Source organism: Planococcus citri, chromosome 4 (assembly GCF_950023065.1).
Source record: "Planococcus citri chromosome 4, ihPlaCitr1.1, whole genome shotgun sequence".
In the NCBI taxonomy this organism is placed as follows: domain Eukaryota; kingdom Metazoa; phylum Arthropoda; class Insecta; order Hemiptera; family Pseudococcidae; genus Planococcus; species Planococcus citri.
In genome coordinates this window covers 72,407,638-72,423,320 of record NC_088680.1, presented here as the reverse complement: position 1 = coordinate 72,423,320, position 15,683 = coordinate 72,407,638, and the positions used below count along the sequence as shown (strand labels likewise).

The 15,683-nt window shown below is 42.9% G+C and overlaps 1 protein-coding gene across 12 annotated transcripts in view; it reads right to left on the bottom strand.

Annotated features, from left to right (window-relative positions):
- Window positions 1-15,683, bottom strand: part of ACC (acetyl-CoA carboxylase) — a 72,873-nt gene that overhangs the window by 17,308 nt on the left and 39,882 nt on the right. For 11 of the 12 annotated variants that reach the window (XM_065360696.1, XM_065360697.1, XM_065360698.1 and 8 more), the window contains one exon: window positions 5,229-5,346. In XM_065360696.1, coding sequence (XP_065216768.1) covers window positions 5,229-5,346 — 118 coding nt within the window. Of the gene's footprint in view, window positions 1-5,228; window positions 5,347-10,207; window positions 10,939-15,683 lie in introns of those variants that run through there. The other variant, XM_065360699.1, reaches the window with a different exon arrangement.

Here is a 15,683-nt window from a genome sequence, read left to right as displayed (position 1 = left end):
GGATAGGCAATAAGGAATTAAGAAAAAATACACGCCAAGGGAATTAGGCGTATGGTACCTAACTGTAACTACCTACGCGAAATGCAAAATGCAAATCGGTTCGGGTGCCATGCCATGCCATGCCAATTGCCATGCCAGCGCGATCCATTTTCTAGGGTTTGGTCGCAAACCTAACTTGCGTTCAGCTTGTCAGTTAGGCCTATAGGTTAGGTTAGGTTAGGTTGGGTTAGACCATGCCACCGTACAAAGTGGACGCAAAAAAAAAGCGAAAACTACCGAGTGCTAGGAGAAAAAGGTTGCGTGTGATGAATCGAGTCTTTTACCTCGAAATTCAAACGAACTAACTCTTTTCTCCTAGCACTCGGTAGTTTTCGCTTTTTTTTGCGTCCACTTTGCTTTTTGCAATGCAACATGCGTCCAGTTAAAGTTTGTACGCTGTTCTGGTTTGCCATCCTACAAACCTTAACCGGACGCAAGGTAGGCTGGCTAGTTTTTTTTTCACATAAAATTAAAGTTAGGTTTTTAAAATCAAAGGTAGGTAGGTAGGTAGGTTTCATTTTCACAAAGGTTAGGTTTTCTCGACAAAGATTAAAACCAGGCAAGCGTACAAAGTATACGCATTTTGTTTGGTCGCCAATCAGAACGATATTTCGCCTACGCGTTGTAATACATGGCAAAGCAATTTGCAGCTGCGATATAATACGGTTCGCGAATATACGTATGTAGTAAATTTTTTTTGAAAGTAGATACATATTTCAAAATTATCAAAAATTGAATTTTGTCAATTTTGAAGGTACTTGTAAATTCTCGCGTAACTTTTCAAGACGAACAAAACACGTTCTTTCGCGATGTTGTCTAACTTTGAAATTGAAAGAGCTGCGTAAACAATCTCGCTATAGTTTATAGAAATTTTGGGATACCCTCGAAAATTGATTCGCCTGTACACTGTACACTGTGCACTGTGCACTGTGCACTGTACAGCCTTCAATTTCAGAGATAGGCTATTTTGTGAGAGAAGCGTTTTTGTTGGTCTTACTCGTAAAAAATTATGCCAGGATCCATTTTGCAAAATGCGTACACCGTTGCCCCTTCAGTTTCCAGATTAGACTCGTTTCAGAAAAACCGAATATCAGCTACGAGTTGCTTTTCCATATTATGTAGGTACTAGGTAGCTATAGATAGGTAGTAATTGTAAGTACAACACATAGGCCAAGTATCGTTCTGATCGGCGCTGCCAGCGGATGCGAGCAGAGTGGACACTTGGCAGTCGGATTTTTCAATTTGCAAAAATCAACCTTTACCCTCGTCGCGTCGCGTCGCGTCGGTCTCTATTAATTCAAAATTACGAGTAGGCGAGGTAAACAAATGAAAGGCCGAGGCAAAGTGACGCGGACGTGTAGGCTTAACGTTAGATAAGATTTTGGCATTTTAGTGGACACATTTTTACAACCTATATGTGGTATGTGTATACGACTACGAGTATCGAATTCAATCGGCTATTCGCTACTTCTGCAGGAAAAATTGCTTCGCAGGGGGTTAGTGTTTTGTTAGTAGTTTTCTAGCTTTCATAAAAAATTGCTAGCGCTATACGCTATACTGAAACTCGTGGTCTTCGTAACAGAGGTGGAGAATACCCTCGAATTTTACGGACAATATACATACATACTTACACTGATACTGATACTTATATTGGCACGACAGAAAAAGTGAGTTGAACGACGACGGGATATTCGAACGAGAATTTAGGCAATACAAACGACAATTCGATTTCATACAACGACGAAAGAAATAGTAGATAATCCAAATCCGAATATAATTTTGACCGCCAAAAAAAATTTTTGCCCGGAAAAAGGAACGATTCCCCGCCGAAAAAAACGTTTCCACAAAAATAACCTATTTTGTAATAGAAAACATTTTCGTAAAAATAAACAAATTTTTCAATCGCAGAAATTGCTAAAAATTATGAAAAAGTTGCGTTTTTTTTTTTTTTTTTTTTTTTTTTTAGTTGCTAAAATTGCGAACAAGTTTCGCTTTTTTGGTCAAAATCGCCAGAAAGATCTCGCTTCTCGTCAAAACTATCAAAAAATTTCGAATTTTTGCCAAAATAACTGCCAAAAAATCTTACTTTTCGTTAAAGCTGGCTAAAAGTGTGTTTCAAAACTCTGCGGTGAAATTTTTGATCCTTCAAATTACTCCCATCTCCTTCTGTTGCCTAAAAAAGCAAAGAAAGCACTACTCGCGCTGTAGATGAACTGGTTTTTTTTTTGGTTTTTTTTTTGACTCGCTATTCGTCAATTTTAGTAAGTGTAATTCGTATTTCTTTGGTCATCCACGCGCATAATTTGTCGTTAAATGTCGAAATATAGTTTTATAATGAATTAATTCGAATTTTACACCCCTTTATACCACAAATATTGAACCAAATAAAAGGAAATTTAAAGATGACTCTAAAATACACCACCAGCAAAATGTGAAAGACTGAAATTTGGTTTGTACCTATGTACCATTTTTCTGAGTTAATAGCTGATTTCTAACTATTAATACACAAAACTTGGAGCCATTTGGTACCTTTTGCACCGATTGTACGGCCGTTTTTGGTTTTTGCGAATTAATTTTGACGTTTAGAAACCTCCTTACCTGAGCGAATGCCTTCGAATCTTCTTGAAAATTTACATTTTTCCGAAAAAATTGTAATTAAAAAATGTTTGGATTTTGGAAATATGAGAATGCTTTGGTTTTCCATCACGAAACTAGATCCGCAGTACCTCTATCATTTTGAAGTCTTGGAAACATCCATGAAACTTCTGAAACCTTGGTTGATATTTGTGTGACGTCATACAAAGACATTTTTAGCCAAATTTTTCAAATTTTTGTAATTTTTATTTTTGAAAACATGAAAAGATGAGTGAAGATGAAGACTCAAGAGTGAGTTGTGCTGATTGATAAACAGATTGATGAGATTTTGTTGAAAGAGACAGAGACTTCAGTCTATTAAATTGATTTGATTTGTTCGCACCTCTGGTTCAGCCTACACTCCTACAGAAAATAAAAATTCATATTTTTTTCGTGCATTTTTTTTTTTTTCATCTAGGATTTACCTACTTACGTAATTGATTAGAAAAATTTTTAAAATAAAAAACCAACGAATTCGTGAGAGAAAACGCAGATTAAAAAAAATACCAATTGTTTCAAAATACCCTACCTATGATATTTTCATTTGAAACCATAGAAACGATGGCGATAAAAAAATAAAAAACCATCAACTTCTCTGTAACTGGACAACAGGAATGAATTGACAATTGACCCATTTAGGCTCGGGTAAAGGGATGCGGATCTTGAAAAAATTATACGTATCAATGGAAAGAAGATAAAATTTCTTTATTATGGTATAAAAAAATAAAAAAGTAATGGGGTCCAGCATCGAGCTATAGATGGATTTTGAGTGAAAAAAAAATGAAACTTCTGCAGTTCTTCACTTGGAAATTTTTTTTCCATTATTCTCCCGCATATATGGTTTAGCCAAGTTCGAGTGTATTTTGTTTAAATTAAATTATTGAAATTAACTTAACTTCTAACAATAATGGAGAATAATTGATTGACACGAAATTCATTATTTTTTACAATGACGTCACGTACATTTTATGTAGAATTTGTTGCGGAATTCTCCGCAACTGGTCGACTTGTCTCCATTAATTTTTTAAAAAATTAAAAAAATTTTGGATTTGAAGTGTACAAAATGGTTTTGAAAAAAATCGATCGGAAATGTCATAAAGATCGATGGCTAACCCGAGTTTATGCTAAATTTTAATTTGCCTGTGCGACTGTGCGTAAATACGGCCCTTTATTTTTTTTCTTGAGAAGTGAGCGTAGCAATATTTGAATCTTGAAAAAATCCCCAAAAATCAACAAATGAATTTCAGCACCTGAAAATTTTGCTGGTGGTGTATTTTAGAGTCATCTTTAAATTTCCTTTTATTTGGTACAATATTTATGGAATAAAGGGATGTAAAATTCGAATTCATTCGTTATAAAAGTATATTTCGGACTTTGCCCAACGCAAATTGTACCAAGTCGAACACTTTGTCCGGACCTTCCGGGCATGGTACGCTACGAACCAAGTCCGATGAAAAAGTAATATTCACACTTGGTCCGGAGCCGGACACTTCGGAGATGGTACAAAATTGACTGTACCAACCCCGAATTGTACAATTTCGGACTTTTGGTACACAACGTATATATATATATAGATTGCCCCCATACATTACGCAGCCCGCGGACCGATATTTGGTTTGCACTAGCAAGGACGCGCTTGATTTTTTTCATGTGTTCTCAAAGCAGCTCACTGCTGGGCTATGAAAAGAAAGTATATACTTGATCGGGTTGGAGAAAGACTCGTATTTAAGCTTGTAATTCAATTTTCAATTTTTAAGGAGGGCTCCCCACTCGAGTGTATGTTTTTTAGATATTCCCCAGACTTTTTCCGCCATCAAAAAAAATGTTTTCATTCACTTCCAGAGGTGAGGAACTCGAATAGCTCGTGCATGTAACGCCAAGTTGATGAAATCAGATACTGCAGGTCTTTAATGGTATTCTGCCTCATATACACACTGCGTTGGCTTGTTTCTAATGTCTGTGGCGAGTGAAAACAGAACAGACTTTTTGCAGCCCGGTACTGGGCCGCAAAAAGTCTGAGGTTTATCTAGTATGGGCTGCGTAATACCACTTTTCATGCGTACGTACGTATTAACGTATAAACGTGCGTTAAATTATTCTGTCGGGCAATACCTTATAATGTAGGTTCAAATTCATCAACTGCTGTTCAAAAACTTTTTTGTCGTAAAATGATTCTTTTCCCGTGGGTGCAATATCTTTTTTCCGTCGTGAAAACGCTCATTTTTGTCGCGCCGATAAATCACAGCCCAATTTTACTAAGAGTACGAGTATAATACGTAATTACAAAAAAAAAATGAAAAATTCGTTCGAAAGGCGTTCAACTCGGTGAAATTTCGTGTTTTTTTCCCCAGCCCACATGAGTATACGCAATCAATGCTCCTGCTCGTAGTACATACGTATGTCTATGTACTCGCTCGTAGGAACGATTTGACGATAGTACGAGTATGTACAAGATGAGGAAAAAAGGAAAGAGAAAAAGCAAAAGCAAAAGCAAAAGCGATAAAGAAAAACGACCGAGTGGCGGTCGGTGCTGAGCGTATTGCGTAGATGCGTACCTTATTGATAACTCTGGTGCCGTTAAATCTGCGCACAAATTCTTCGGGGGTACCAACGGTGAAGTCTTTATCGGATAATCTCTGATGATGAATGACGGTACCTTGAGACATACTAGGCCTGCACAATTTGCCACAAAATACATAATTATTATAACTAGAAGTACCTACTCGTATATTATACTCGAGTAATACGCTATGTAAGTAAAAATATACATGTAAATTGTAAGTAAGTAGGTGAATTCGTTCTAAACATATATGTATGTATGCAGATGCACATTGTACTTAGAGTTACATTATTATACCTAGTTTGTACATCTACATACGTATAGTCGTATACCTACTCGTAATTAGCTACCTGATTACACCTCCTATAATACTTGTACAATGTAAATTGTACATACTCGTACAATATATTTGTACTTACCTACTTTTACCTACCCTAATATGTATATTGTATATTGTATATGTAACGTATCATAGACGACAGACGTATCTGCACAAGTACCCATATCAAACCCAAACCCAAACCCAAACCCAAACCCATGTATAATACGAGTATATACAAATACAGTTGTTCAGGGCCCAAGGGCCAAGTGGCATCTTTTTTTGTTGTTGAATGGTAAAGTGGCATCTTTTTTACAAACTGGCATCATTTTGCGGATGCCACTTTAACATTGCTGTTATTTGATATCCTACAGCCTACAGGTCCGTACATTCCAAAATTAGGGTTAGTTTGGTGATGCCACTTTTACCTGATGTACAACCGCCCACACCCCACACCCCTCAGGTTCAAAGACAATATGTGGTAATGTGGCATCTACTCGTAGCATGTTTCACAATCACAAAACGTAGCGCGACGTGTTACAGTGCTCCCCTCGCGCTACCCGCTTATAAACGAAGCGCTTTTGTGCTCGTACCTCATACTCGTCTCCTGTATATATTCTTGGATGCCAGAATACCGTCCAACGACTATTCATACATACGCAATACACAATCATACCTACAGCGTACTTGTACTTATACCTTAATACTCGGTAGGTAGGTAGAGGTACACTACATACGAGTATTTCTCGTAATCGTAAATTAGATGAGTCGGCTACGGCTACGGCTATTCTTTGACTCACAACGCACGTGCCATACTGCCATACCCATACCCATACGAGTATGACCCATACCTATTCATGGCGATTATCGTTAGCGTTAGCGTTGGCTTTGGCGTTGATATACGAGTGTCGATTGTCGAATTCGAATTGTACGTACCACTCATACTAATCGTAGATACGGTATCTAGATGAACCTAGTACACTAGCCACTAGGTATAGTGTAGTGTAGTACTCGTACGCGTACATTACATACCTACTCGTATCAGGGACTAGTGCACTTTTTTTTTCAAAAACTAGTCAAGTATGGTTCGCATGCGATGCGATGCGATGCGATGCGAGTATCAAAATTCAACTCTACACTCTACAGCTACGAGTAAAAATGGCGGCGGCGCTCAACGACAAGGCCAGGGCCAGGGGTTGGGGTTGGAGTGGAAAGTGCACTTATAAAAATATGCCATCGGTAGGTAAGGGATCTGTTTACATTGGCTACGGCTACGACTACGACTAATGTGCGACAAATATGCAGTAGCAGGTGTCAGGTAGTGGTACCTCTACCCATTGGCCACCGGAATCGGCATCGGCATCGGCATCGGCATCACCATACAGTTTGGTAATAAATACATACAAGAACGCGCGCGAATACATTGGCGGTGTGGCGATGGCGATGGCGATGGCGTGGCGCAACAATGCATTACTCTTCGGCCGGCAATGCGAATCATGTATATTAGTTAATTTCTGCGGTCGCGGTGATTTTTGGGAATACCTACAACTACGAGGAGGAGGAGGAGGAGGAGGAGTAGTAGTAGTAGTCGTCGCAGATAGCTAAGCTAAGCTAAGCTACTTTGGGAGACAAATGCACGCCCTTGAAACGGACGATGCTAATGATGATGATGATGATGATGATGATGATGATGGTGGTGGAATGGAAAAAATCAGTGCGACGACGGAGGTAGCGAAAAGTTGCTCGAAGGGCGGCGCGGTCCGGGGCAAGGCGACAAAGTGGCTAGCGCGTTGAACGTGCCGCCAGCGCCAGCGCCAGCCACCGGTTGACACATGTCGATTGTCGATTACCAGTAGGTCTAGTTACGTAGTAGGTACGTAGTACATACGACCACACGACTAAAAGTAGAATACCTCGACGACGCGCGACGCGAATGGTGGTAAAAGCCACTTGTCGCTAACAGCTACTGCTACAATAATTTCAATGCTACGAGTATCGCCATCGCCATCGCCATCGCCACTACCTTCCTACATTGTGTACCTGTACCTGTACCGGTACCTACCTAGTGTTCAGTGCAGAGTGTACTCGTACTCGTAAAAATACACGCGAATGTATACTGCGTGCACTGGCACTGAGATTGGTGACTGTATAAGAGCAAAGGCAACTCGGGCGACTTGCGTTGGGCGACACGATTTCCGCAAATTTTCCTACAGTCTAGGCCGTCAAGTGGACTAACTGTAACAGGCGCAGTTCACGTTCCCGTTCAGCCAAGCCAAAATAAGGTATCGTAGATGTTTACGTTGGTCGTCTGCGTCTTCTCTACGAGTACGAGTACGAGTACGATACCTTGACCAACTTTTAGCGACGAAGCGGTGGCGGTGGCGGTGACGGTGGCGTTTGTTACTTTGTTTTTGTTCTTATTTTCAAGCTGTTTGTCTTTGTCTCGAACAACGAAATCGCATTAATTGAAAACTTGTCGATTCCGATAATTGCAAACATGAAACATAGCCTACACATCCAAAGCAGCAGCAGCAGCAGCACATACGAGTATGTACATATGGACGTTGTCATGCCAGCATAGAGCATATCCACAGCAAACAGCAACATAACACTACGTTACGACGCGACGCGACGGCCGATGAAGAATTTTAAGAAAAAGCACCCTGATTGAATTATTACAGTAAGCCTATGCAACGCAACGCAACGTACCAAAAAAGGCTAGTGGCGAGTAATGCGCATTGCGCATTGCGCAAATTGCTTGCCCAACGCTCGACTGACGCGTATTACGCATTTATGCGTAAAAAGGCAGGAAACTGCCACCTTCAAACTACAAGTACTCGTACGAGATGAAAAATACAGCACAAAAAATGCAGCGAAATGTTGCACTTTTCGTGAGAAGAGAAACATTCTATGTTAAACGCGCGGAGGCGGAGGCGGAGGCGGAGGCGGAGGTCTTGCGGGAAAACCTCGGCTGTTTACAAAAAAAAAAAAAAAAATTTCATTAACAAGGGACAAGGGGAGAAAAGGCGTGCGTCCACGTACGAGTATGCATACGCAATACCATACACTATACACTATACACTACACACTATACAGCATACACATCGTATGCAGTACCTACGAGTAGTAAGTATGTTTTGATGAAAAAAAAAGAAGGAAATGGTATTATGGTATGCATTAAAAATTGCATCGCAAACGTAAACTCATAACCCTAATACGACTACGAGTGAGCGCGAGCGCGAACGCGATGGGCAGCGGCGCCGCCGCACCGCAGCAAGGTCGTTGTCGTTGTCGTTGAAATACGAAATACTCGTAGGTTAGGTGTACGGTGTACGTACCGTACTTGGATTGGAAGGTAGGTAGCTGGTAGAGGTACCAGCTGATTGCTCGGCTTTGTACTCGTACGTAGACGAACCTAGACGTACAGTCACAGTCACAGTCAGTCTTATATGCGCTACGAGTAGTAATAGTAAGTAGAAAATGAAAAGCCATCGTATTCGTCTCTCTCGTAATTTGTCTATAAGCAATGGCACATGTCAGTGCATACGGCACGCAGTTTCGGCTGCTGCTGCTGCTGCTGCTATTAGGTATGTAAATGTATATGCATGTAATGTACCCTATACTCGTATTGTAGATATAGGGTACATGTATTGTATATTGTACGTCATACATACGTATTTATTTATATCGTATAGTGTACGAGTACGTGTGTACTACGATGTATCGTAATGTCAGTAATGTGCGATAGAACAGAACAGAACAGAACAGAACAGAACAAAACAAAACCAGTTCAACTACTCGTACCTACGAGTACGTCTACGTAATTAAACAACCAACTGCGTTAAGTAATCATATCGAACCTCGCCGTGCCGCGCACAGCAAAAAAAACAATAATAACAGCAGCAGCAGCAGCAGCAGCAGCAGCAGCAACAACAACTGAAAAACGTAGCCAAACTTACAATACGGCGCGGCGGCATACGCGTAAGCGTAACATCATACTTAAACTACTCGTAAACCTGCATATACCTAATTAGGCTAATACCGTAATACGTTAAATATGTAGCTAACGCCTAGAGCATGCGGCTATCGCTATCGCGCGCGCCTCGTCTGTTAGCTGTTACTTGGGCTGTGGGCTGCGGGCTACGCAGTGTGGAGTGTGGAGTGTGGTTACAACGATACTCGTACGCACTACGTACGTACGTACGTACACGTAGTTTTGTTTTAAATGTAAATTTTGCTTTTTTTGCATTTAGCTCAACCAGTTGATACTCGTACGACTAGCTGAATCACCAAACTATACGTAAATTCGCAGTCGCAGGCATTTTACGATACGTTACACAGACAAAAGCTTACTACGATACGATACAGTTACAGATGTTATACGAGTACGAGTACGAGTACTACAACAGCAACTGCGAGTGATAAAACGCTCGAGATATGTAGCAATTTGTGGGAGAAGAGGCATATGGGCAATTGGGCAATTGGGCACCGTACTCGTACACTGGAACACGATGGCCGCTTGCACTGCAGCCAAGCGTACTTACTCTTACTAGTTAGTTGATTAGTGTTCGGTGTACGGTGTACGGTGTACGTGTACACCTACATCATATTGGTGTGTGGCGTAATGGCGTAATGGCGTAATGGCGTATACTCACGTGGCGCGGCCGGAGACATTATTTTTGAGTAACTTGAGCAACTTCCATTCGGGCACATCTTCTACAGTGTCGGTGGGATCTCGACAGTACGTGATTGGAGACGAAGGTACTGGCGGCAGCGGTGGCGCTGGCGCTTCCGGCGGAATATCCAACACGATATCCGGCACCTTGTACGTATCGTCGTCGTCCGATCCGTCCAGGTCGGCGGCGGCGGCCATACTCAAATAGTCGTCTCTTTCCTCGGCAGCGGCGGCGGCGGCATCTTTGGCGGTGGTTGCGTTTGCGTTTGCGGTTGCGGCGACGGCCGCCACTGCAGCGCTCAGCTCCGATAAAACGAAACGTTTGGAATTGCGGCGCTGGATGAGCGAGCCGCGTCGCTGCACCAACGCGTTGCTAGTCGCCGATATCATATCGCGTGAATGCGTAGTTACGCAGCGTTTTTACGTCCACTGTCCACTGTTCACCGTCAAATTGTCAATGTAGGTAATAGGTATATAGCTGCACTTTTCGCGCTGCGTTCGACGTAAACGTATACGAATGTCGAATATACACGATACGAGTACCCACACTGTATTACTCGACTACTCGACTACTCGACTACTCGACTACTCGTACTCACGTTAGTACATTTTAATTAAACCATCGACGCGATTCACTCTGACGTGATACTCAGCAGACAGTCAGGTAAGTGCGAGTACGTTTCGCGTTTGCATTATGCTGGGTAAGTATGTAAATTTCGCAGCTAAGCTACCGGAAAAAAAAAAAAAAAAAAAAACATTAAACAACGAAACACACGAGCGCGCATCGCGCTACACTGCACTGCCAACTCGTCATCGAGCAGGATCGACGTTCGACGTTCTCGACGAACGCGAACGCATCATCGATCAGATCAGACGCGACAAAACGATACTTTGAGGGATTTTTCCATCACGCGGACGCGGACGCGGACGCGGACGCGGACGCGATAATCGATAGATAATGCCCAAACGCAGATAGATGGCGAGGCGAGGCAAGGCGAGGCACGACGACCATCTGACTGGTTTGGTTTATTTTTACATCGATCGTCGCATTCGCATATCGTATAGGTATTCCCCCATTTCCTTACGCTTGCACTGTACGGAATTGGACATTCGGCATTCGGCATTCCACCATCAAGACGTACCTACGAGAGTATCGACTAATCCAACTCATTACCCATACCCACACCACCAACGAAATCACTACACCGAACGGTTGCGGCTGCGGCTGCGGCTGTATAACACCAACGACTAGTACGAGTACATATGTACATACATACATACATACATACATACATAACATACCATAATTAGGCAAACTGTAAACGACCCGGCTATTTCCATATCTTACGTCTAGACTCTAGGTAGGCCTATACTGAAATTATTTACAAATATTGCATAACACGGGCGTCGCCTCGCGTCGCGTCGTGGGCGCGTTTAAAATCTCTTTTTCGCTACGTACGAATTACGAATTACGATTTACGAATAGCGAATAGCGAATGCCTCAAAGTATCGTTTCACGCATCGTCAACGAAACACATAAGGACGATACTTGTAGCCGTAGCTTCATACGAGTATTAGCCATTAGGTAACGTACCTCTTAACCGATCGACACTGACCAAGCGACGCGACGCGACGCGACGACAACGAACGAGTCGATGATTAACGCGTTAAACAAATGCGTAGGATTAGTCGAATTAATCCAACTCGGGGCTCGATGCGGCGCGGCGCGAACCGTGAGTACCTATGGGTATGGTGCCTATATTTACCTACAGAATAGATATACAGGTAGGTAGAGGTAGGTAGTAACTACTTAGCGCATTATGTACTTGGGAAAAATCATTAAAATCCGGTTACAATGCGCCATCCCATCGTTATTTCATTTTCAACAATACCAGAAGCTAAGCTAACTACTCGTATATGCTAATCGTAATCTATCGGCTACGAGTAGCGACCTCCCCCTCTCCCCCCACCGCCGGTGCCTCTCTTCGGTTGTCTCCGATATTCGACTGCCGCCGCGCCGTGCCGCCCATCAGCCCCATTTTCCATTTTAAAGTTACGAGTATTTTTCAGCCCAATTAGCCCGCTGCCCGATGTCTAATTGTCTACTAAATTCAACAATGTCCTTCGTTCGTATACAAGGATGAAGAAGATGAAAAGCGTGAGAAAAAAAAGAGCAGTCAAACGGCGGAGTGGAGGAGGGGGAGGAGGATGAAGAGGTTCAGCTACCAATTACTCGCGGAACGTATATTATTTTCTTTCGTAAATCGTAAATCGTAATTCGTAATTCGTATAACGAGAAAAATGAGGTGGGAATTAGGTAGTAGGTACGAGACTACGAGTACAGTACTATACGTTTACGTAGATATTGAAAATTCTTCATTAAGTTCGGAAACCCGCTACACCGTACACGTAACGTCTCGCTACATGCGACTAAAACGCGGCGCGGTGTAAACTGTAAATTCTGAACCGCCTGCGCGAACCCACAATCCAGCACCCGGCACACGGCACACGGCACACGGCACCCGGCACCCAGAACTCGGAGCAGGTAAATAGTGATTTGTCATCATCGCATCGGCGCGGCGCGGCGACTATTCGCAATCAGAAATTCTATGTAAATCTTATTGGTGCGTATGCGTAACGTAATAGGAAAAAGCCAAAAGGTGACTCATTGGAAATGCGCACTAACACGGAGTGATGAATGTCGGGTTTTACAACGAGTCAACATTACGAGTAAGTAATGTATCATCCCTCTCTGCGTAATCAGCGTTCAGCGTTCAGCGTTCAGCGACCACTGACCAGGTAACCGTGTACGACTGTACGCTATATACAGTAGGTCTACAATCCGCATCACATCGCATCACATCACATAGGTTTAGTTAGACGAAACTGCACCTATGGCCTACAGCTACACCCGAAGACTGAAGCTGTAGCCTCAAGCCTGGTCTGGCCGCTACGAGAACTACGACTTACGAGTACGATCGCGATCTACCGTCCGTCGTCGTCCAGTGTCTACAATCGGCACGCGGCACACCAAATTCTGAATTAGCTAGCTAACCAACCACCTAACGTAACTAAGTAAGTACGTACTATTAGTCCACTCATTATCTAACAAGCCGCTAATTTGGTGAAAAGGCAGAGCAGCGGCAGCGGCAGCGGCTGCAGGCTGCAGGCTGCAGGCTGTCAGTGACCGACAAAGGCAAAACAATCATTATAGAAAAGATGATGGCAGGCAAAATGAAATGCCGAATGCGTCATTCGATCTACGTAACGCTAACGCATAATACGGGTACCTTTACCTACATACCTATGTGGAATATCGATATCGTAATCGCGTAATCGCGTAACCGCGTAAGCACGAGAAATGACCATACCGATGAACCCGAATTGAGACGCCGAACGACGACAAAAAAATTACGCGCACGAAACGAATACCATAGAGAAGAGACTTACGAAGCGATGCGATTACCGATCGCCGATGACGAGCTGGTCGCAGAACTAGACAAAAACAAAACTGAACCGTGAACCGAATACGCGGAGACGACGCGACGCGACCGGTGAATTCAAAACAACGCAAACGGCAAAAAGCGATACGCGACACGCGACACGCGACACCCAACGGACTAGCGGCTGGCTGGCAGAGCAGAGCAGAGGAAGCTACTTGTATGTACGAGTAATCGAGTATATCTAGGGGTAACATAACACCTAACGTAGGTAGTATGGTATGGTAGTAGGTCTAGGTACTCGGTTTGATGGCGCGCAGACGATACGGAGGCGATGGCGGGGCGGGGCGGGCTGGTCCGGCTTGTACAATGTACGTACGAGTAACTTACACATGTACACATGTACGAGTACACCAACACTTACACGAGTAGCACGCAACAAGTCTAGTCTAGTATAGTCCAGTCCAGTCCAGTCTACGAGTAGCGAGTACCTAGTCTAGGCTTAGGTGAGAGGTAGTCAGGCAAGATACGAGTATTTGTAGAAGATAAGCGTAGTCTACGTCTACGAGTTGCGGTTGCGATGTTGGAGTACTCGTACTCGTGTGATTGAACGAAGCGGATGACACTGAACAGAGCGTCCAGCGGGTAGCGAGTAGCGAATAATCCTAGTACTCGTACAGCGTACAGCGTACAGCCATCGTACGAAGGTTGTCTGTTCTGTCACAGCCAGCCTTCCATCTTCCAGCACCAGCACCAGCGCCAGCACCAGCAGAGCACGGCAAACAGCCACATATAGCCAGACGACCAGTTGGTCTTCGACTCTTCGTACAGGCATAGGCATAGGCATAGGCATAGGCATCGACATCCGCATCCGCATAGGTAGTCGCGTCACCGGCGCAGCGTAAAACAGCCCAAAAAATAAGTACAGGGTGGATAGAAATGTCTAGCGCCGCCAGCGCCAGCGCCATCTCCAACCGCCAAAAAAGTTTTCTCCCAATTCCCAAATGTTTCGCTTGGTCATGGTCATGGTCACAGCGAATGATAGCGCACACTCTTAAGATTAGTTGCTGGACTGGCGCGGGCGCGAGGTGAAAACTGGGCACCTCGCATTTGTAGATGCTCGTACTTCGTACCAACCTATCTATAGTCGTAGATGAATGTATCGTTGTATCACAGCACAGCACAGCACAGCACAGTACAGTACAGTATAGTACAAGCACCTAATGTATTCTGCACTTACACACAACTACAAAGAGTACGCACCGCACTACGCACTACGCACCATGCGGGTGCAACGTTGTAATGTTACCATTACCATTACCATTACTCGTACATAGAGATGTGCAGTTTGAAAAGTGAAAAGTACTTTTCTTTCAATGAAAAGTTGAAAAGAAAAGTTCCTACTTTTCACTTCATTTTCAGTTTTCGCTTGAAAAAAAAGCGAGTGACCGATTAATTTACTCGTCAGAGATCACTGACCTCATTGATGAAGTCAAATATCAAGTTTCACTCTCTCCACTCCTCCACCTTCGCAATTCAGCACCCATTTTTGATATTTTTCACTACATTTTTTTTTCAAAACTGAAAAACCCAAAAATGTTAGAGGCTATAGAAAGGCTCGAAACTACCACTATTCGATTAATTACGTGGTAAAAAATGATTTCGTTTATCGTGTGTTTTAGATAGGCAAAAAATACATCAATTTGAAGCTCTTGCAGAGAGCTTTAAAATGAGACTCGCACGATTTACTTTTCACACTTTTTAATCAACTTTTCACTTTTCATTTCACCAAAATTACTTTTCTGAAAAGTGCACATCTCTACTCGTACAACAACTCGTAACCACGATAGCGTGAAAAAAAAAAGAGAGAATTCGTAGCGGAGCTTCATTGTGAATTGAATGAGATGCGCTGCGCTGCGCCGCAATCGCTCCGATTTGAACGGCAATCGTATAAAAATTCGCCGAAAAACGTAAAATGATAATTTTTCAAAATTCACGATTCAAATGCGCGCCGCG